Raw genomic sequence first — 24,672 nt, 5'->3', positions numbered from 1 at the left:
AGGCGATAACGATATCTATCACAATATAAGCCAAATAACTATATTTGTAAGATTTAAATGTGCCATTGCTCACAAGTAAAATGTGAAATAATCAGCAGCTTGTTTTTATTTAAATATTTATTTCCCATAATAAGTTCAACAGGGTAGATGTACTTAAGGAACATGAGACTTTTTCAGATAAATAAAGGCAAATATTGCAAACTACACAAAAGGCAGCCGCTAAAGCGTTTAAGTTTCAAAACAGAACAAACGAAACAGACTAAATTGTCAATTCCACTTAGAAACAAAATATTAATTCTAAAAATAAATCTTAGTTTGTTTTACAGAAGAACAGACAAAACTGACTAACTTTTGTCAATATCAAATAAACTGAGAACTAAAAGGAAATTCTCAATCTCTCCTTGTTGTATAGCTTAGCTTTTCAAACAGTTTTAACAGTTACTTTAGTCTGACAAAAGCCGAATGACGAATTAGCGCTTCCAGTCAGAGACTGAGGCTACGTCCACACGTACACGGGTATTTTTGAAAACGGAGATTTTCCGTTTCCGTTTTAAAAAATAATCCCGTCCACACATAAAGGCAGAAATGAAGGAAAACGCTGCTATGAACATGCCAAAGCAGCAGGTGGCGCTAGATTCCTAACCGTGCAGAAATGTTGGCCAATCAGAAGTCTAGAAGCCTCGGTGGGAAAAAGTAAACAAAGCTGGGGCACAGAAGCAGAACCGAGTCGTATGTGTGGAGGGACAGTAACTGTGTGTATATGTAAGCATTTAAACACTGCAGAGAGTAGAATTAACAGTATTGTAGAAATTCATTTCACCGAAACAATAACGTGGCGCACAGTGTGACGCATGCACCAGTTTATTGTATTTCCAGACTTGCTTTCGGCACAATTTACAGTGCATGCTACTCTGTTTTTTGTCAGACTTGAAATAGCCGAAATACCTTCACACTACGGAACTTCTATGGCTCTTCCGTTTGACAATCTCTCCGGCATTGGAACCATCATCTGTTTTCTCTTCGGTCATGCTCGGTTGATTTTTCTAGTCGGCACACTCATTTCCTCCATTACCCGCTGGCTGCTTCCCAAACAAACACACGTGCGGCTTGGCACTTGTGCTGTACAACAAGTCACGCGACGTGACGCTGCGGCTGTGATTGGTTCGGCTCTGCGCTACTTAATTTGGATTGGCTGACTTTTTTTTTTTTTTTTTTTTTTTTTTTTAGAGGACAAGAGCGGCGAGGTCTATCGCGATAGCTTAATTTCTCTATCGAGTAAAAGTTATATCGCGATACATATCGTTATCGTTCTATCGCCCAGCTCTAATTAAGAAATACGGTGCACTGATCTGATTATCTAGTGTCTTGTGGAGGCCCTTTTGCCAGTACTAGGCCAGACTCCAGGCTGCAGTCTGGGAGGTGACAGCATGCTGTGTGCTGCCAAAAGAAACACACGCAATCTGTCAAGATTACCCCCGCTTTTTTTTTTTCAAGGAGTAGAGACACAAAGATTTGATTTATTAGTTTGTTTTGCAAAGAATAGAAATGGAAAATTAAAATGTTGACAAAACTAAATCATAGTTAAAATATGTATGAATGTGAATGCATACAAAGCTACACTCTGTAATATCTGGTTTCCTTCGAGGTGTGGTGAACTCTATTTTCTGCTCTGCTATCTTGGATATCAATCATTTGTTTAATATAAGGCTAATATATAATGCACAAGCCTTCAGATCTTGTCATTACTTGATGTAGTAAATAAATCTATGATTCTACTTATCCACTTAGCCGTTGCCATGCCTTTCTTTATCGCTTTTTTGTTGCTTTAATGAAGGTGGTCGCTTGTGCTTTATGCTGAGGTGTCATATGTGTGCATCACAGTGATGTGTTGTAGTGTTTGCAGCAACTGAGACTGTTTTTTGTGCGTGATGCACTTGAGTTTTGTCCTGTAGATTGGCTTCCATTTTCTTGCTTTTGTTCCTCCAGCCTTTGGTTCTTGAAAAATCTACTTGTCCCTCTCCAGCCATGTTGCCCCTGGTAACCAGGGGGAAACGCACACTGACGTCACGCGTGGCAAGGGGAAGTAATCGCTGAAAAAAGAAATGTTTTACAAAGCGTAGAAGATGAGGCGTAAGAAAGGTAGCACGAGAAGAGAAACAATGGAACAATGACAGCAATTACTGTATGTGAGTCCGTCAGAGGAAAACAAATAAAACATGTTTTCACGGAGTGGCATTCATCCCTTTTGACTGACTGTTGTAAGGTGATGATGAATTGCGAGCCGTCAACCGAAGGCCAACAGCTCTCCACTGTCATCGTGGCTGGAAGTGTCTTACTGACTGCATCAGCTTGCCTGTAGTAGAGGTTGCTCTGTGATGGTGTTGAAAGGCCAAATGCCCCAACCATTACAGCTTCCAAAATGTCACATTTTTAGCAACTAAAGGTTTTTGAAATTAATTTTAAAAAGATTTTAAAAGCCATTATTCCAAGTATGCATAGATGATGACATTTATGATGATATTTAACACACAGCCAGGCTGGAGGCACTGCTAATGAGGAAACTCTCCCTGCTGTGGTTTCATTTTCCTTTTTTCCTCATGTGTGAGAAGTTCACTGCTGAACCATCAGTCAGAAGGATGTATTGACCATGACTTAGTTTTGCCTCTGTCTAATTTTTGCATTGCTGTCTTAAATGTATGTTACTTCTGTAAATATGTGTGAAATATTATTCAAATCTGCAAAAATGAAATGGGTAGTCCATATTATACACATTATTAAAACATGCATCCTCTTAATTAGATTTTAAAGAAAATCTGCTTTCCCTGATCTTTTTTTGCTGTAGTTGATGCAACATTGTAACTAAGTTAAAAAAAATTATTGAATGCATTCTCTGATCTTTTGGCAGCCAGTGCGCTGCTTTTGTTCATAGGGAAAGCTGATTTTAGACAGATGGATCCAAAGTGCCTGTAGTGGTCACTGGGTTGTATTTGCATGTTTGCAAGTGTTATGGTTAGAATTTATTGGAATTAGAGCCAGACTGATATATTGGCCGTCTAATGTTATCGGTCCTTGTTGGCTATATAGCAATATATGAGCATCAGCATTTACAACAGGCAATAAATGAGAATTTAACAAAGTAAAGAAAGTACAGGATAAACAGAGATAGTGTCAGGCAGAGTGTTAACAAATAATCCAAAGCTTGCTATGACAATAAAAAGTTTATTTTTAAACCGACAGGTCATGTTGTCTTAGTAAAGATTCATAAACCTGCACATAACAAAATTTCAGGAAATCAGCTTTTTTCGTGTGCTTGAAAGAAAAAATATGGGTCCATATGTCAGATTTTTAAATTGCTCAATATCTGTATCGGTACTGGTCTCAAAAATCCTATATTTGTTGGTTCTAATAGTAATATCAAGTTTTTTTTTAGCTTCTATATCTATACATTTTGCAGTCTGTTTTTCTTCTGACTATAGAAAGGCTTACATTTGGTAGCAAGCACTTCTACTTGACAAAACAGTAATCTGTGGCATAAAAGTGATAATTAGAAGGAACCATAAACGCGATAGATGTGCAAAAGATAATATCCAAAAATTTGATGAAAACATTTAGTGGGTTTTATAGTCAGTCTTCTATATAGTAGCCTATAGTCGTCTTTTGATAGTCCTTTTTGTCTGGTGGGAAAAGAACAACATCCAAACAGCTTGAGTTTGTTAGTTTTGTATTTCCTGATTTGAAATCTTCCTCTGGGTACCATTACACACTCACGTAATAAATATCAGCTGAGCAATCAAATTTTTTTATTCCCACAGACAAAAAGAAGTAATAATAAAATGTTCTCTTCTGTTTCCTCACAGGATTTGATTCTATTTGTGGTGGTAGAGTTAAAGTGCACGCACCCATACGTGGAAATGTGCGCGCGCATGTGTGTGAAAGGAGGTTCTCCCACGCCGATTATTAAATAAAGTTATAAATACTGTGCCAATAAATAACAATAACTACAGTGACAACGTGGAACTAAATACCAGAGCAATGACCATCTTCCCTTTTCACTCAGTCCACTGTCCAGGGCACAGGCGAGACGTTCAGGGAACCACTGCTTTTTTCTGTTACTGTACTCTGAGGTATCATAATATATAAAAAGGAACTTTTGCTTTAGATTGTCACACTTGGTGGGACTGGATATAAAACTGGATAGATCTTAAAGTAAAGTTTAGCAGGACTTCAAAATATGTACTAAAGTTATTGTACAAAATAACGTCAGCTGATTCTGTGATGGTCAGGTGGGAACTTTTCTGATTTTATACACAGAATGATTCAGCTGGTGGCGCTAGTCTTCTTGCTTTGCCCTGCAGCAAGATAAGCTTGGTGTTGCTGCAGTTTCAGGTTAGATTGGCCCTCCAGCTCACAGAGGAGCTTGAGAAAGGCAAGAACTACTGACACAAATGCTGTTCGTAACAGCAGCACGAGTTAGTCCAACCAGTGGACCAAAGATTCCCTATAGAGAGACAGGTAAATAATGGCCAGGACTCTCACAACAGCAACCTGGAGAGCCTGCTAGTAAGGAAATATTGGTTGGAAAGTGCTGGGGAGTTAGCTTCACTGCAGAATGTTATGTTCCAGAAAAGGCTGGCTTATCAATCAGAAAGCGTAGTTACAGTTATGATTGCAGGAAGTCAAACGTTTCTATTTCAGTTTATAATCTTGTCTGAAAAAATGTTGACATTAGCTAAAACCTCTCTGGGAGATGTCAAATAGGTAGCCTGTGGTAGTGTTTTTGCTTTTTTCTGTGGTGTTAGGAGACATTTCAGATGGTTTCTGCCTGGTGGTATTTGACTGTGTTTTTAATTTGTTTTTAAAAAATGTAAGTACACTGTGTCTGTAGAACACAACTGGGCATTCCTCCAACGTGGTTGACTGGAATCATTTGTATATCCTTGCTCCTAGTCTTTGAGGAGCACCCACTCTTTTTGAAATACTAAAGCTAGTGTTGCTAGAGTGTTTGTGAGTGCATGCTGGGTTCCAATTGTGCTTTTAATACTATGCTTGCAACGTTTGATATTTTGAATGTATTTATATAATAATACATACAGCATAAATTGAGCACTACTACATAGTAGTATAGTATTCTGATCAAAAATTCAAAGTTGTTGGTTATTCAGAATAATCATTATACATATTTGGAACACAGCTACATGTTCACATTGTCACTGTGAACAATTATGCTATCCATACCTCTACAGCGTCACTGTTGTGTAGGAATCTGTAGCCAGAGGTGCTGTGTGTGTCTTTATTCTTTAAGTTACTGTATATATGGAATGCCTTCATGGAGGTCACATAATAGTTACAGGTAGGTCCATGAGTATTTGTATAATAGCGGAATATTTGTGATTTTGTCTCTGAACACCAGCATTTTCAATCATACATTTAGGATCTGATTGTTGTAGTATTGCATTACCTGTTTAGGACTTAAAGCCATTTTCTTCTATTTTCAGAGGTTTGAAAGTAGTTGGCCAAGATAACATAATTTGGTTTTGGTACTTGGATGAAAATGCTGGAGATCTAGAATCTGTGAATGTCACCAAGTGCTGTGTTTCCTCCTTGCAGAAGCTCTGCCAGGCTTTTGCTGCAGTTGCCTTCAGATCCTTGAGAAGCTTTTTCTCATTTCTATCAGCCATGCATGCCTGTAGAATAACATGGTCTCGACCATGTTTGACAGATGATGTGACCTGCTTTGGATCAGCTGAGCTGTTCCTTTCCATCTCTATACTTTTCTCCTCCAATCATTCTGCTACAAATGAGTCTTTCTGTCATCTGTCCAAAGATGTTTTTTTTTTACTCCAGAACTAATCTGGCCTTCTTGTTCCTGAATGTAACTCGAGGTTTGAACACTGTTGTAAAGTCACTGTATTTTCATTCATGAAGCTTTGTGTTGTTTGTAGACTTTGACAATGATACACATGTTACTGAGATGGTTAGATGTTATTAAGGTGTAATTCTTAATCATGGAAATAATTCTGTCATCATGCACTTTGTCTTCTGTGAGCTACCCAGGGCATTCCTTCTTTTTAAGAATGTACAGATTGTTTATTAGGTTACTCCTAAAGTTTTTGCTATCTAAAATTGCTTTTTCAGCACATTTCACTTGCATCAACATCTCTCTGGCCCTCAAACTGAAAGTTAAGTGAAAAGCTATAAAATGGCAGTTTAACAACTTAAAAAACATTGGACTAACAACAGAACAGGTCTCACCTGTACTGCTTTTAAATTCTCCATTTACTTTGGAACTGCTGAAAATGGGGGACTATGTATAAAAATGGCTGAAATTCCCAAACAGTCAATATAATACTTTTGCCAAACCTTTTGAATTAAAGCAAAAAGTCACTTAAATCAGTTCTGTCACACTGCACTTCAATCACATGTTGACTGCTTATTTTAAAATCCACCGTGGTGAGGTAAAATTACAAAATTGTCCTTGTTCAAAGAAAGACTTGTGCAACTAACTCTGAGTATGCCATACAAGTATAGGCTATCAACATGTAACAGCAAAAACCAAACTTATAATGTTTTTTAATTGTATATCTTTCTATTTGTATTAGGGTGATTTGAAAATCTTAAGAAGAAACATTGAAGTCATAGCACACATGTTGCTGTAGATTTGTTGCTGGGCTAGTTAAAGCTAAAGTATATTTAAGTACTGTGGGTCGCTTGGAAGAAGCTGGACATGTAAGCATAGGAGAATGAAACAGTTGACATAAGGTTTAAATGAGAATGGCTAGAAGCTTGTTGGAGGCAGTTACTAATCACTAGGCGGAGGAGGATAAAGGCTAGGTGGCTACCTATTAAATTCAGCAGACAATACTGACAAAAGTAAAACTGAGTCTGTCCTGATTGAAAGAAATCACAGCTAGTGGCAGAAGATGTTTAGCTGGTTGCAACCCTCTCCTAGCTTGTTGGGGTTTTTTTTGGTTTTTTTCCCTCGGGTGTGCAAATGTTAGTAAAATGGAAATGCAAATTTGTGCACATGTGCACACACAGCTGTACTCATGGAATTGTTTGCTTTTAGAGGGGATGTCCCCTGAAGCTCAGTCTGGATTGAGGGTTACTCAGTAGCAAAAGTGTGACTTAAGTGCGGTCTGCTGCATCGGGAAATGTACCCTTGCAGAGTTGCGTGTGCCTCGACTCGAGCGCAAGCATGCAAACAGCACCATTACCTCAACCTCTCTGCCTCTCTCTCTCTCTCTCTTTCTCTCTGCCTCTCTCCCTCTCTCTCTCTCTCTCTCTCTCTCTCCCCCTCCATACCTCTCTGTTTTCTCTTCTCTATTGTGTACACACTCCCCATCTCTCCCTCTCGCTCTCTCTCAAACAGTCACACATACTCGCGCTCTGCTCAGCTCTGAAGGATCAGTAGCTTATAAACTGGCTGCACTCAGCAGTCACTCTATGTAGGAAGAGGAAGAAAGGATAAATTGCTGTGACTGGATGGAACAGAATTCCTTTCTGGATTGAGTCATACTGGGCTGGGGCTTTTTAGTGAAGTGAACCACCACAGGTTCACCGTTGGCTTTAGCCAGACAGAACCGGGCTGTTCTGTGCTCAAACCGACTGAATTATTTCAGAATTATTTCAACTCTGGCTGGCTTGGTTTCACTGGACTGTGTTGAGTTTGCCTGCAGGCCTGGGGGATAAAGGGCTGGAATGGAATTCCCCCCCTTTTTTTTTTTACCTCCAAGATTTTGCATCACGCTCTCCCTCTCTCCTGCTTTCGTGCTGCGCTCATCTTCTCCTTTGCACTTTCACAGCAGATATTCAGTGTTGCAGAGCAGACAAAGGCAGCAGCTCTCAGTCCTGTTCTTGTGCTTGCTCCTTTAAAGACAAAAAAGGAGTGGGGGATTTTTCTTCTATTTCCCCTCGCTTTTGCACAGAGGGAGCTGCTATCGTGACAAATTACCTGCAGAGCTTCTTGTAGTTTGTTATCCACAGGATTTTTGGATGTCATTTCTTTTTTTCCGCCTGCTTTTTTTTCTTTTCTTTTTTCTCTCTGCACATTACTAAACTCTGACTGTGACAAAGGAGCGGCACATATTTTACCTGTGTTTATTGCATTACCTCTGATTTATCTTGGCTACCTTTACTATTCATTCATTTGGCTGGTAGTGGTGCTTTTTGTGGTGAAGCCGGGGTAGGCATGGCCCAGCAGGCAGGCATGGGGGTGACCCACCAGGACACCCTGGCAGTGCCCCCCATGCCGAAACACTCCGGCCTGAACGAAGACCTGGTGAAGATCCTGCGTGAGAACCTGCTGCAGCCGGAGAGGCCGCGAGGACACCGGCGATCGCCCTCCTCCATCTCCCCCCGCCTTTCTCCGCGCAACTCGCCGCGACTGCTTCGCCGCATGTTGCTCAACAACAACATCCACAAACAGAGGCGCTTCACTGTTGCACATACATGGTGAGGGCTAAACAGACAGGTGTTCAGTGTGCTGGCGGCTGTAGATGTGGAGCTGATAAATGGGAGGCTGATAAAGGGAATGTGTCTTGTTTGTTTTTTTTATCAGACAACATGTGGTCTAAACCACACCCGTGGCAAACTTTCAAGGTCGCAACTGTGTTTGTTGAGCGCTGTGTGCGCGGTGGGAGGCGGTAGTGTGAAAAGCCATTTGTGTAATTAAACTTTGTTCGCGGTTTGACTTCAGTGCTTTTCCTCTTGCAGAAATGCCAGGTATGTGTGTGAGCGAATCCCCCTGTTAGCTTTTCTTCATGTCTAAACCCTTTTCCCACCTCTAGATAATGAGATCCTCTCTGCCTTTTCCTCACGGTAGTGCTTGTCCCCCTTACTTCTCTCATTCTCCAGTGTCCCTCTGCACTATGCAGCCCCCCCCCCATCCGCCTTCCTGCGCTGTTGCTGCTTTTATCTCTCTGCGATGTATAGTCATGCAATATGTCACGAGATAAACCCCAAAGCTGCCTGTCTTGTTAGGTAATTCAAGGCAGGAGAAGCCATCCATCTCTATGTTTATTCCCTCCTGCTGTGGGTTTCTCTGCACACCTGCCTGCCTCCCTGCAGTTTTTGACTATTAATTAGTCTCTTCCTGGCTGTCTATCAGCCTCTGTTGCATTTACCTCATCCCTTCCTTTCAAGTCGTTTCCAGTCTCCAGCCTCTCTCTCCCATTGCGCCTTTTCGCCTCCTCCCCACTCTCATTGTTTCTCCCCCTTAATCAATTTCACCCCCTCCGCTACACCCCATCCCCTCCTCCTCCGCCTCACCCTCCCCATTTTTTGCGACTCATCTCTCTTTCTCTTCCCTCTCCATTTTTCTTCCATCTTTCTCCTGCCTCTTTCCTTCTTTCTTTTTCAGAATGTCTTCTGTCCCACTTCCTCTACTCTCAATCTCTTCAGTGATTTGTCTCCCTTCTGGCATTTGGATCTGGCTCATGATCAAAAACTCATATTCTCATAAAGAAAATCATATATCAGGATTTCTTTACTCCCCGATCTGTTATTTATTTCACCCTTTGATTCTACGTCAAGGTGTGTTTTATCCAGTCATCTGCCTTTCACTCTCCTTTATATTCTTTTGATTTTTATCATCATTTTTTTCTTTTTCACTATTAATTTATAAATCTGCCATTATTGGTCATTTGTCTTGTGCCCTCTCTTCTTTTTCTTTGCTCTTTGTAGCCGATGGCACAAATACCTGATAAAAGATGTACAGTATCTCATGGCTTCTTGCTATTTTAGTGCAGCCTCCTGCGTGTTTGTACCATTTTAATTTTGTGAATTAATTATCCATGTGCAGATTCATACACTTTCTGCGTGTGTACATGCAAATGTGGGTGTCTGTATGTGATTATTAATTAAGCTTATGTAACATTCGACACCATCTCTCCCGAGTGCCACTCTAAAAAGGAAGCTATTTCTCGCTCTTCCATATTAAGAAGCAGAAATGTGTTTATTCTTGGATTGGGATTTTTCTTTTTTTCCTCATTTTTTTCTAAATGACGCTCAGTCTTGTAGGGCACATCGGCTTGGTTTCCTAGAATGGTATATATCTTTAACAGGTGAAAATACGAGAGGTGCAAAAAGAAAGGAAGTGACACTGGTGGCGTGATGAGTCATTTATTATAGATGAGAAAATAGCAGTGATGTTTAAAAAAAACCCATCGTGACGAGTTAGCTGTTCTATTTTTGGTGACTGTCGCTCAACTGATTTTCTTACTTTGCTTAAGATGTATATGGAAAAAGTCTATCAGGAATTACTACACTCTTATTGTTAAGGAAGATGAATTGTGAGAGTATTTTTTATTGTTATTGGAACATCCCATAAAAAGACCAGTATTGTCTGCAAAGCCACACCCTGATGGGAATAATGTCCCCTGCAACCCAATAAATATTGAATACCCATAAAATAACCACAAGCCTGAGAGATGGTCATGCAACATCCACAAATAGATATACTCTCCTGAGACTGATAAAAGAAACACAGAAGTGTTTCAGCTTAAACTGCACAAAGAAAATGTGGATTATGACACAGAGGAGTAGAATCAGGTTGTGGCTTAAGCATTTCGTCCTTCTTGTTTTTGCTTATTCAGTTCAGGATAGCAGTGGGGCCTAACCTATCCCATCATAGGGCGAGAGGTGAGGTACTCCCTGGGCAGATTGCCAGTCTAACACATAGAGACAAACAAGCATTGATGCTCACAATGTAGAATCACGAGTTAGCCAAACATGCATGTGTTTGAACTCTGGGAGGAGGTCAGAAAACCTTGTGGGAACCCATGCAAGCACAGGGAGAATATGCAAACTCTGCACAGACAGCCCACAGCTGGGTGGTGGATTTGAACTCAGGACATTTTGCTGTAAGGCACCACAACTCTGTTTTTATATGTTCGTGTCTTTTAATAAAACACTTTTAAAATTCATAATGGATGTTTGAAGAAGCTCTGCAATGGATTGGCCATTGCAGAGGCTCTCTGCCTTTGACAGTTGGGTTACCTGCAACCTGAGTAGGGTAATTAGGATGGATAGTTGGATGAATGAATGTTTAATTAGTTTCTTTCTTTCCCCCGATCCTGGTGAAGAAAACATCTCTGTCCTTGAAATGGAGAGACCAAATATGTTTGCTTCAGGGTGACTGTGTGGATCTGTGAAATGTGTATTTGGTTAGATACTGGTATTTGGATCATGACATTTGGGGTGAGAGAAGAACAAGAGCATGAAAGAAGAATGGCCACTTAATAACTAACTTGTTGGTCATGTACCTGTGTTGTGTCTTGACATTTGAAAAAAGGCAGCAGACAGAATATCAGACAGAGATAAAGAGAGTGTGGGAGGAAAGCAGAAGAATGGCTGTTTGTGTGTGCATGTGCGAGCCAGGGAACGGGAGAGAAACAATTTGTTTCTAAGAGGGAGACACCATAAAATGGCTGTGAGCGGTCCGGAGGTTGACAACTGCAGTGTAATTTACTCCAATCACCTCCTCATTGTTTTACAGCTGCAGGGAATCACAGACCACTGTGGTGTAAATCTGGTGACATACACAGTCCTCGGTGGCGCCACTCCACACTTCATTAACAAGACAATCCTCCTCCACGGGCCGATTGGTATGATGTACAGCGTCGCTGTTCTTAGGGACTCGACATTGTGAAAACCATTCACAAATTGTTTTACAGTCACTGTGAGAACACTTTAGAGAATGTATCCCAAATGCTGATTGGCTTCTTTGTTCTGAGTGAATTTGATTGGCGTAATTATTTGCAAAGACATAAAAAAGGTATTATGGGGGATTTTATGGAATTTAATGGTTTACAGAGTTCCTCGAAAAAAGGGTTTGGCCTCATTTAATGGCGACACTTTTAAAGTCCCAGTTCTTGGGAAGATACAGCGATGATATAATAGAATTCTGAAAGAAGTAAATATTTGAGCTGGATTTCATTTAGCTGAGAGGATTTTAAGTAGAGTGCGGTAGTTCTTATTTAATTGTTGCCGGCATTATCGTAACCTAAGCTGCAGGAGTACCTCCAACAGCAGCAGACGCATTAGTGTGGCTTTCTTTATGGAATTAGGTAGTATCTACAAAATGGGGTGTGCTGACAACAGACTTAAGACTCAGATTGGCACTGTGCCCTGCAATAAAGGGATGTATTACTTTGAGAGCCACCAGAGTCAGTTGGGGGGGGGGGGTGATTGGTTTAACCGGAGAGCAGTTGCCAAATTAAATGTATGTGGGGGGTTTTTTGTGTTGTTTTTTGTTGCATATGTACACATTGATCACCAAGAGGCTTCTCTACCATTTTGGTTGTGCGATACAGCGTGACCGGAGGTTAATCGCTTTCAAGAGTCACGTCCCATGTCCTGACACTGCGCTTGCAGACCCCCGCAATGGCTATGGTTGAAATGTGCCCGTGCTCTCTCTGAGGTGCTCGTCAATATCCCTTCTCAGCTCTTCTGCTGAAGAGTGCACAAAAAGGGAGCGTCGAACGGTGTGCTCTCACCTTCGAGTGACAGACACACTCACGACTCTTTTTTGCATTCTCTCCACCAGAATATCTCTGATGATATCCTGTTTTCAACTTTCCTCCTCACTGACCCTGAGGTATTTTTAATGCTGTTGCACAACACCGTCTGATGCTGCATTGCAACAGTGTAAGTGTCTCTTTATGTAAGAGGAGAGTGGGGTTTCAGCGAGGGGAGAACAGGTGGCTTTAGCTGGTGGTGCTGATGCCGGGGCTTCTTCCCCCTGCTGAGTGGTCCGACTGCGGGGGTTTAGGTGGGGATAGCGGTTGGACCGTTGAGGAGAGATGGATGTCGAATTGATGGATGCGTGATTGATGTGTGGATAAATGCGGTAAGGGTGGTATGGAGGGAGGGAGGCAAGGTAGAAGAGAGGAAGAGCGTGGGAGTAGAGGACCTGAAGCTAAACACAGTGGTGCTAATCTAGGCAGAGCATGACTGTCTTCACTTCACTTCTCACTTGGTTATATCATCTCTCTTTGTCTGTCTGTCTTGCTTTCTCTCCCTCACTATATATTATTTATTTATTTATGTATTTTTTCATTTTTATCTTAACGCAGCTGACAAACTTCCTACAGTAATTGTTGGTCAAGGTTTCCCATTTTTGTTCACAACTTATCCGTACAGCTTAACAGCCTTATGACTCATAGCTGGCCATGGTTGGAGTCTAACAAAACATGCATTTCTTTTTTAAAGAATTAGTTTGACAGTAGCTCCAGCTAGTCAGTGCTTCAGGCGTGAAACCTTCAATTTTTTGTTTTGTGTCGATAAAACAACACCGTGTATAATGTGTTATGTAAGACGAGCTTGGTAGGCAGATATGCTGAGGCGCAGTATCCAGCTAATGGCAGTAGTTTTATATTTACTATACAGACACGAGAGATGCATCGCTCCTGTGAGCCAGCTCTGCCAGAAAATGGATACGTGAAAGCATATTTCTCAAAGCGAACAGGTTAATTTAGCAAAGTTTTCAAACAAGAGGCTTGTCATGCTTGATTTGTTGTGGATATTAATGCTAAAATCATCTGCTTACTATCTGCAATAACACCAAAGCAAACTGCAGATAATGTGACATCCTCTGAGTTTTCCTTGTCTGGCATGATAATATCCAATTCATACTTCACACATTCCTAACAAATTTTGTTTTAAAGATGTAGCTTCTACCTTCGATTCGTTTTTTAGCTCGCAGCTTTCATCCTGCTGTGCAGTAAGACGGATTCTACAGGTTTTATCAGCCCAAACACCGCTCCCCTCCCAGGAGAATAGAGCGCCTGTGATTTGCATACATATGAGCATTTGAGCCATGCTGCTGTGGCTGCTCTGCTAACAGTCTTGGCTGCACGACACATCGGCACAGTTCAGGCTTTTCCTTTCATGACCAGTCAGATTTAGAACAATCAATAGCATGTACACGACTTCGCATGGATTCACTCAAACGTACACAAATAGATATGTGCATGCTTATTCTGTGTCATTCTCTCACTGTCAGAGATTAGACAGGACCCCGGTTATATGACTCAGCTTTGACTTTGTATTCTGAGGTAGTGGCCGAGTCAGTGTTGGCTGAGATGAATAAGAAAGCTAAGATTATATAACTGTGTGACAGAGAGAGACTGTGAAAGAGGCAACGATAAGTACGGCACAGAGTGATGCTTGTTTATGTTTTATACACTGTATTTTAGAACTTACCAGAAATAATATTTTACTAATGAAATGCCCTCTAGAACAGCAGTAATCTCATCATCCCATTTCCTGTACAGTTTTAGAACATAACTGCATTGTTTGAGAAATTATTAATACGTCAGTGGCTCATTGCCTCAGTATAAATAGAATTGGTCACTCTGTGCTATCAGCTGACCTGGAGTAACTGCAGAGTGGCCATTCATTAAACAGATTACAGGAAGGCTTTTCGGCAAAGTGACCTTTGCCTATAACCACCTACCTGACTTGCTGCTGAACACGTAATACAAATGTTCTTAAATTTTTTTATTTTGTATTGGGAATCACTGCTTTATGAAATGCCAAATTAGTATTCAAAGACATCTTTTGAGGCTACAGAATAAATTCTAGTCAGGTAATCCGAGCCGGACTGCCTGATCTTGGGTCAGGTACAGGTTGAACTGTGCAATTTAGTTTTATGATCAACATGAATACTTGCCGAGAGGATGTGATAAAGTAGAAAGTGATACACTGAGAGAATTGCAGTAATAATAATTAGTTTAGTCTGGACTTTTTTCGGCCCCACGTGTGGTGAATGCAGCCAATGCAGGTTAGGGTATGAATGACCAAAGGAAACCCAGGATGTGAAACTAACGTCAATAAAGGGCTTTTTTGAAGGGAAAGTAAGCAAAAGGAATTTGCTGATGCTATCGTGCTGACCATTATTTCACAGAAACTGAAATTGAATTCTTGTTTTGTAGTTGATGATTTATTGTGGGCAGCAAACTGTTTTCAGCTTCTGAAATGGGGCGTGTCAGTGAAAGGTTTGAGAGCCACCATAGCGTAACGCTAATTATTTACTTAAGGCCGAAGTTGATGGCTCAGTCATACAAGAGTGAAAATAGGTTGGCAACCTCCTTACAACAAAACGAGTTGTTGCCTGTGGGTTACATTTAATTTTTTTTCTCATTTTATAACTGATTGGAAGTTGTTGCAGTGACAAATCGGTCACCCAACCTCAGTCTCTGGGTGACCTCCTTCAATTGCAAGATGATTGCATAGATCGCTTTGTGGGAAGCAACCTGTCTCCAAACAATCCAAGTCAGTCCAAGTCCAAGTCAGACTGACTGCAGTCTTGCCGGCACATTCCAATTAGTCACAGTTAGTCTTCACCAGTGAGTGCAATTTGTCTGCAGAGCGTTGTTTTACAGTAGGAGACTTGACATAACTGGTTATATTTCCATATAATAGCAAGGTTGTTGAGCGCCTATATTTTTTCAGTTAGATTATTGTCTTGCAGCATCTGCATCATTATCTGTGGTGGAACTTCTGTTCCAAATCTGTGATCTGGACTTTGAAGTAACTAATGTGAATTTCTGTTTAATGTGATTTTCTTTCATTTTGCTGATTTTCTGCAATTAGTCAAAAAAAGAAAGAAAAAAGAAAAGTGGCGTGCTTAACTTCAAACAATAAAATAATCAAAATGCCAAATTGTTAATATTGACTTTGAAACTCGAATTTCAAAATGACATTATATGTTATATAATGTATTCAATATTTCATGGCAATAATAAAGAAGCGCACGTGTTGCCTCAACATTTCTGATGCATGTATGAGCGCAACCTGCAATAAAGCACCAACTGGACCGAATTCATGATGCTCAAAGGTGGCAACAATCACATTAACAGAAGTAGACTGTGAAAGTATTTTAAAAGTAAAAATGTTAAATTCTCTTTCCTCTGTAAGTTTTGCTAATTTTAGCTGTTTCAGTAATCACTGTACTGTCACAAACAGATTGGATGTAACCGCCCCATTCACTTAGAAACAGACTGACTCTTATTGCTGTTTAGCACGTGAAGCACCAATGCTGCTTAGAAGATAGCAACTGATTGAGAATGGTTGCAGGGCTGGTCCTCATTTAAAGACAGTGAGATCACAAGTTCATTGTCCCCAGTCGCAGTCACAAACCACCTCTTGCCCTTTTTTAAATATTGAAATAAGTGGATACGTCTATATTTGTCCACCTGAGCTTGTCCAAGCTTCTGTGAGTTCCCGTTGCCCTCGGTCCCCTTCCTTCACTTTCCACGTTTTTTCACATCAAGCCAGAATTCAGTGCCAGCATTAATAAGGTTCACATCTATTACATGCAAAATTTCTATATGGCTATAGAAATATGGCTCTGAAAACCAAAAGAGATTGACACTGCTTCAGATTCTGCTTGCTGATGTGTATTTTCAGCCCTTAAAAGTCATGACGCCAGGCTAAACATTGTAATTTCCCTGAAGCACAGTTAGCCGCAGGTCTACAGTGATCCGTAATGAAGGGGGGGGGGGTTATGTGCATATTGATAATTATTTGAATCCAACAGGTCCAGACACATGAAGGTGTTTTAGCAGCTGTTACTGCACTACCAGATTTAATTAAACGATGACCAGAATTAATCTGCATTGAAGAGGCCACAGCTGCGGGGGCTTCATCAAAGGCCTTTTGATATGTTGATGTGTTTTTGATTCAACCAAATTACTGAAAGATTCTGCCTGTGCTTGGTCCGACATGTCAGCCATTCATATGCTTTTGTTTTCATCTTGTTTTGTGCAGTACGCATCTATCTACCTCTAGATTGATCGGCGTATCCACGTCAGAGTCTACATGTTGGACATTGCCGTTCTCACCCACTGCCCCTTTAGCGCCTTCCCACTTGTTTTCTTTAGGGGTTTTTTTGCCGCACCTTCATTATCTTTTCGAGCCGTGTTATATTTCGGTTGATTTCACCATCTGAACTTCGACTTGAATGCTAAGGGAGAATTCAGCCGCTGATGAGGGGGCTGTACTGATAACTGCAGCTGCACCAGGGCCTCACCAGAATAGCCTGAGGACTGAGAGCCTTGAGAAGAGGAGTGGCGATGTAAGGGGAAGCTGTTAATCGCTTTGAGTATCTTTGTAACAGATTGCAGATGGTCGTGCACTCTTTTAGGCGTATCTGATGCAGCTACTGTGTAGTTTGAGAGGTGCTGGCTAAATTTCCATCTCTTTCACAGCTCCATTCCCACCACAGTCGAAACATTCCTAAATGTAACAAGAGGGGAGGAAAAAAAAGAGAGAGAAGATTTTCAAAACTCAAAGAGACACTTCAATGTGGCCTAAAGCTTCCTTTATCATTTTTCTTTGAGAGAGCCTTATTAGCTTGAGGTGAGATCCATTAATGATGCATGGATGTGGTAAATCCATTGGTCATGTGTGATTATAGTTGGCAGGCTCAGCTCATTAAACAATAATTGAAAGTAGCACCCTCTCCATTCATAATGCCCATTTTCTCGACTTAGAAACCATTAGTTTAAGGTCTTCTTTTTGTTCAGGTCAACTCACCTCTTCAAAAGAATATTGAACCTGCACACTAGTTGTATGATAGATAGAAAAGTTCTCTAATATTTGGATTTGAGAGGCAGAAAAGTTTGTCCATGTTATATTTGGAAAACATGTCAAGATGGTTGAAACAGTCAGGTTTTGGTTTATCAGCATATTATTAAGACGCAGATCTTTTGGGGATTGCATATGACCTAAAAATCAAATATGTGGAGCTTTGAAAACCAGTTGTGAATAAGGCGGCAGCTGAAAGTAGCTCTAGATATTGTAACATCTGCAAAAAAAAGCTGCTTTGGTTTGACACTGTGAGCTGCGCGTACACTGGACGCTCGTTGCACATCACTTTGAAACCGATGGCTGGTTGCTTACACATATCCTGGGCACCGGTTGCTAGGTGACCCTCTAATGTACTTACTTTAATGCCAATCAACAGTGTTGTTCACTCTCGCTGGTAGATGCTTCAGTGGCTCGCCTGAAGTTTATCTCATATCCCAACCACTTCGCAGTTGCCAAATATCATTCACTTTCTGTGGTCTCACGAATCACTTCTGGTATTTATGAAGAGGGCTGCTGAGCGAAAACGATTGCACAGACATCTGGTAAAACATTGGGGGTATAAATATAAATGGGGGGAAAAAGTTGTGCAAATTCTTTACCTTTTTTCTACATTTTTTTTTCTACAATGTGCTCTTCCACTCTTCATTTTCCTTAGGTTGGCACTCACATAATAGTCATCTTGTCTGTATCAGACTTTTAAGACCTGGTTTGATATTTAAAAAATGCAGACATGAGCTCACGGTGTTGTACAGCTTCTATTACCTGATCAGTTATCTCCAGTCTGATCCTGTTGAATTCAATCCATTTCACTTCGCTCCAGTCTTCAGTGGTCTTATATATTGACAGGGAAAACTGGCATTTCTAGGTTGATCCCTAATCCTGTTGGTGAAACACCTTTGTGACCCGGTCATTTTCTTTCACCTTTTCCTTTTTATCTACCCGAATGGGGTCTTGGTCCACCTCTAGCAGTTCTAATGAGGTGCGTGTCCAATTAAGATGCAGCTGCCTCCTGTGTTGTGAGAGCCATTCTGTTATTGATGTCATCCCTTGATCATTTTTCACAGCTGCTTCCAATATCCTGCTCTTTATGAGAGCCTGTTTTCATCTTTTATGTGCTAGCATTTGTGTGCATATGTGTGCAAATATAGACTGTGCAAATACATCTGGTGGCTTTGTGTTTGTGCAATATGTATACGTGCATATTCAAATTTCTGTGTGCGCGTCTTCCTCCGTGCATCCTTTTTAAAACATTTTCTTGTGTGTGTGTGTGTGTGTATGTGTGTACTTGTCGGTGTTGGTTCCTATCCTGATTACCAGTCTTACGCTGCCTGTCTGACCACTAGGGTTGTCTCCTTTGATTGCATTGATTTAGTGCCCGCTGCATGCTGTAATGAAAGATGAAAAATGAACAGCATGCTCTGACTATGAGGTAATTGGCCTGCACCTTGCTTCTCATCGCTCTCATGAGACTGAGGGTGAGGATGTTAGGAGACATTAGTGTGCGAGGGAATCATGCGAGTGCTGCTTTGTGCGAGCATCTCTGTCTTTTGCTTTTTGGGGGCGGGGGTAATAGGAAACATTTAAGGCTTGTGATCTTCATGCTTCTGTGGGATTTTAGTGGCAAGAGCATGAAAATTGGACGTGTGTTCTGACAGCCCGTGTTCTCTCAACCCAATGTTGCTCATGCATTGCTAACACTATAGCACACAGTTGGCTGTCTATTAAGCACACGTGGCTAAACAGGGTACCGTCTTATGCAGCTTTCTTGCAATAAATTGCACTTTCATGAACAGAAATTTTTTGCAGGGCTGTACTATATTTCAGTTGAATTTCAATTGGTTTTAGTTCTCCACCCAATTATGTGGTGAAGGCTGGATGCAGTAGGTGGGATTCACTACAGGACTGTTTTATTGGACTGCATTAGTTTTAGCTAGTTCTACATAATGGGTGTTTGTGTGTGTGTGTGTGTTTTGTGGAAAGCAGCACCATAAAAAAGAAGCTGATATTTGCATTGCAGAGCCACTTTGCTGTGTGGGCCAGATGCTTGACTGGCAGGATTGTCTGTGAGTGAGCAGATGGTTTGGAAGAATAAGTCTCGTCAGAAAGTGGATGGCGGCCACGCGATGATCACTCTCACAGCAGACACTAGCTTTCGCATCCAGATTTCTGTCTTTGATTTGGTTTGGAAACAAAACGCTTTGGTTAAGGTCAGGTAAATCTAACTGGTCTGAATGTGAGTCACTGACCTTTTCTTTCAAAGCAGAACAAAATAATTTCATCGCTTTTATCAGTGCACATTTGGTAAATGGACTGGTTGTTATATAGTGCTTTTTCACTATTTAAGCACTCTGTACAACATGCCTCATTCAAACACTTTTTTCTACACTTAAATGTTTGTTTTTTTTATCTGGCATTCACATACAGTCATGCTCTAATGAACGCATCTTGCTTGAGGACACTTTGGCATACAGACTACAACAGTCAGGAATCAAACCACCAACCTTCCAATTAGCAGATGACTAGCTCTACTTCCTGAGCTGAAGTCACCCCTAAGACAAGACTCACCCATAGTTTACTACAAAGTACTTCAGCAGAAAAAAAATGTGTTATGTGTGATTGTCTCACTAAGGTCTCAGCCACACAGGCCTAGGAACTGGTTCATGGCCCCGGGAATCCTCTGATTGCTAAGGAAAGATGTTTATTCACTGACCGATTGGTGAGAATTGCTGTTGCTGGGTGAAATCTGTGACAAAGAGGGTGCTGCATCACAAACCTTCTTGTTTTTGTCTTCAAAAACTCACAAACTAACCAGCTAAATGAGTTGAAGCGGTTTGATGTAAAAGTTTTGCTGTTGAAACCAACATATTTTTAAAGATGCAACTTTTACTTTGAAAGGGATCAGTCACCGTTCCTGGTTTGCATCAGAGGCGGAGCCAGACATTTGAAACACCCGGGGCTTAGCCCAAAGAGTAGTATGCATGTGGGATTTTTTTTTTTTTTTTTTTGGGGGGGGGGGGGGGGGGGTGTAGAAATGACTGAAAGATTAATAGGCTCTGTTCAAAAAAGAATGACTTCATATAGGGAAAAATATATATCACATGTGCAGGACACCTTAAACTAGTTTTTTAATTAAGCAGCAAGGCAGAACAAGGTCAGGGCTGCATCAAGACACAGGGACTAAACCCCAATTCAACCAGACCCAGAACTGATCCAGAATTAAAACAGGACTACAACAGTTCAAAATCAGGACTACTGAGGACTTAACCAAGACAGAACCAGAATCAGAACTAGATGATAGCACTAAAAATCATCATAGACCTGCACTACACTTGTTTTTTTAATTCTACCAAAGTCCACTATTTAGATTGAGAAAAGTTTATATAATTATTTAGCCTTGTTGTGCAAACAAGCCTGCATAACTTAATAAATACAGAATTTGAAAAATAACAAACCTAAAAAGAAACACTAGGTACGAGATACATGAGGACCTGTGATACGGTGATACTTTTGGTAAACAACCATTTGACTAACATGTGTGTCTCACCTGCTCTTGTTCATCTGTTCTGTCCTCGTTCTCCTCTCTCTCCCTCTTTGTGCTGACAATCATCAAATATACAGTTGAAACCAGATATTTACTCTTCAGATAAAAACACTTTTTTAATTGTAACATCAAATCAGACTAAATGTTTATTTCTTTAGATTGATAAATATAAAAACATATTTGTTAACTTTAAGAGTAAAGAGAGAAACTATCTGTATTTCTTAATTGCAAATGGCACCAAATTGTATTCAAACTTGAGCCACACTTATGGAGCTCCACAGTTCTTTTCCTGGTGTTTTGGTTGATATCTCTTGATTTTCCCATGTCAAAGAAACAGGCTCTGTGTTTTGCCTTATATGCATCCACAGCTGTGCCACCAGTTTACTCACATGGACTCTACTAACCTATCAGAAGCTTCTTCAGCTCAGAATGGAATCGTCTGGAGTTTTCTTATTAATTAACAATAAATTTAGTGTACATGTACTCCTAAATTTGATGAAAGTGATAAAAATAGCTCTGTCTCTCTTTATTCTGAAATTTAACTAATTCAAAATATATTTCAATATTTATCTAAAACAAAAATTTACTCTAAATTGATGTTGTACAGTAAAAATGTTTTATGTTTTCTCCCTAAAGTGTAAATATCTGGTTACAAATGTGAATATCCTGCTGTGTACTGAAATCCCTCTTGTTTTGCATAGAAATATACTGAACAACATACAAAGCATAATATATAAAATAACATTTACCTGAGTTTTTTCTTTGAAAGAACCCTCGAATGTCCATTCTTATGTTTCAGTACATAACTGAAACCGATTTAGTCGGGAGGGTAAGAACTGAGAATATGAAATAAACACACATTTGTTCGGCTTTTCATTTTGCCATTTGTTGATTCACTTGAAGAGCAAGTAACGTAATATTGGTCAAGTGATCAGTTTGATATCAATCTTTCGTGATGCACCGTCATATTTACATTATTTGTACGGTACGAATGATTTGCTTTGGTACCTGGTCAAACTTAAGCTCTCCTTAGTATGGCTGGCTCCGTCTCTCCAACAGCGCACTCACGGGCAGCAGCTGCCCCGCCCCCTCGCTCAGTCGCTTAGTGCCTGAGCTTGGATCATACCAATATCAGGGGGGGATTCACGCACAGTCGTAAATTCCCACAGTGTGCACTATGTGCTTCGAATATTGTGTGTACTTTTTGTTTTATACAGTTGTCAGCCAGGCATCTAACTATGAAAAAATTACACTCCAAAATACCCCGGGCTTCTGACAAAACAACCCGGGCTTAAGCCCCGTAAGCCACCCCCCCGCTCCGCCCCTGGTTTGCATATCCTTCTTTAAATTATCAAAGAGGCTAGGTGGTGAGAATTTGCAGTCAAATTGGTGTCTAGCATTTTGCAGATACCCACTAAAGCAACTGGAAAGAGGATTTTCAGTCAGCACTGCATACCTCTTTGTGACCAATAGTAAACAACCGCTCACCAAATGGTCAGGTATTACACACCTTTCCCTAGCGACCAGTGGTTGCCATGGGCTCACCTTCCAGTCACTAGCCCTGCGTGACTGGGGCTTGAGTAATTTCACAGGGACTGCCGGGAAACCTCCAGCAGCCACTTGAATTTGGCTGGGGAATACATATGTCTAATCGCTTAGTAAATAATATATTTGCAATCTAGTAAAGCTAACAATATTTCATCATTGCAGTAAAAGAAAATGAATGCTGCGTGCTATCCAGTAAATGTTGAGATTTGTGAATACATTGTAGACCCAGCTCCGTGCATTGTGTCCAGCTACATTAACTAGCCTTTGTGCTGGGTTTTAGGGAGTGCCTGACTAATGGCCTGGAGGGAAAAGATTAGTTCAGGGTGCTTAGAACTGATCTCAGCCCTCCAATAGCTTCAAATGGATGCTCATTGCAACTGTCAAACCACAGGAGAGTGAAAAAATGGTGTATAGCATATGTAAGATATAAGCTTACATATGCTATACACCATTGGGCAGGTTTTAGACATTTTAGTCCCTATTTCACCGCGATATTTTTCAAATTTAAAGCCAACCATATTCACAAATTTTACAATAGGTACTCAGCATTATAAGTTGCTTGACATAGCATTACTCTCAGTCGCTCAGTAAACCTAGCTTGGATTGTATACAGCAGACTCTTATTACCTCTTAGTAGATGGCGCAGTAAACTGAAAAATGTCTGCTCTTCAGTCCCAAAGGCTCACTTGCTTGGCAACACACAGTGCAGTAATGCCCACACACAGTGTAAACAGGGAAACAGGAAACACACTGGAAAATAGTTACATCACACTTCCCCCACAGCACACAAAAGCACACGGACACACTCATACGCACAAACTCCAAAAGTCTGCAGGTTTACTTCAGCCAAATATACGTTTTTTTTGGAAGTGTCAGACACGAGTGTTTCCCTCCCTGTTAACATGCTTTCAGGATCTTGTAATGCAGGATATGTAAATGCTGTCACACTAATGAGATATATTTGTGATACAAGCTGTTAGCCTTGCTTTTAGCTTGTCGTCAGTTCATGCGGTGAATTTTTTGAAAAGGTTTTATTAATTCAGTGCTGTTTGTAGGTGGAAATGGTCAGGCAACATCCACTTCAGACAGATGAATGACAAGAGAATTACAAATTACCTCTGATCAGACGGCTAGTATAAATACAAAGGATAGTGCAGTGAGTTAATGCTGCCTCGTAATGCAGATAAGTGTTGGGTTTTTTTAATCAAAAGCTATCCGCACGGTTTGATGGCTTTGAAAGTATAAAATCATTTCTGCAGAAAAAGCTTTGTCAGTCATGTGTGCATACTGTACTGTAGATAAGTCTGATTAAACACTGCAATCTGCAGCAGTGCAACAGGAACCTCTTCTGTTCAAAACATCCTCTCCTGGCTTCAGCATAGGAAGATTTGGAAGCCTGCATTCACTGATGGTTGCTGAATGTGGTCCTCCTCCAAGTACCTAAACATCCATAACTTTTTGTGCTGTTCCTGGAAAACCTTCATCTCTTTCCTTGGACTACATGTAGCAAGCTTAGAAAGTTGGGAGGCCTTAAAAAAAAACACCAAAAAAATAAAACAGATGGTCCACTTTTTCCGGGCTGTAAATTAATTTTGCTGCACAATCGTGTTGGTTCTGCTGCTCTAATATTTGAATACACTGTGGCATTAGGCTGTGTTGTTTGCTGATCCCAGCAAACAATGGTTTTCATCAATATAATATTGCAATATCAATATAATATTGCAGCATTAGACTGACTTTAAAAGATAAAAAAAAAATCATTTTGCTTACAGTGAATACAAATGTCTTTTATATCAGTTAGTAAGCTAGCTAACAATGAGGGATCACAGGTCGGTGTGCATTCTGATCCGTGGGGTAATAGTTGCTATAAACAATTTCAAGGTAAAACAGTTAAGGGGTGGTTGGTGTTAGAAGTGATGGGATTTAACTGGCTGTAGCTTCGTATTCAGTGTGCACACACGATCACTGACAGTCAAGGTAATGTGTAATGG

The 24,672-nt window shown here is 40.6% G+C and overlaps 1 protein-coding gene across 4 annotated transcripts in view; it reads left to right on the top strand.

Moving 5' to 3' along the window:
• The window catches only part of pde4d (phosphodiesterase 4D, cAMP-specific), a 209,955-nt gene that overhangs the window by 94,421 nt on the left and 90,862 nt on the right, over nt 1-24,672 (top strand). Inside the window, exon 1 of one of the 4 annotated variants that reach the window (XM_026186602.2) lies at nt 6,681-8,451. The exons of the other annotated variants lie outside the window; for them this stretch is intronic. Within the exon in view, the coding sequence (XP_026042387.2) occupies nt 8,189-8,451 (263 nt within the window). The 5' untranslated portion in view covers nt 6,681-8,188. Of the gene's footprint in view, nt 1-6,680; nt 8,452-24,672 lie in introns of those variants that run through there. 4 annotated transcript variants of the gene reach the window in all.

Source organism: Astatotilapia calliptera, chromosome 12 (genome assembly GCF_964374335.1).
Source record: "Astatotilapia calliptera chromosome 12, fAstCal68.1, whole genome shotgun sequence".
In the NCBI taxonomy this organism is placed as follows: domain Eukaryota; kingdom Metazoa; phylum Chordata; class Actinopteri; order Cichliformes; family Cichlidae; genus Astatotilapia; species Astatotilapia calliptera.
Note: the sequence above shows the minus strand (reverse complement) of the source record. Positions and strands in the feature narration are given on the sequence as shown.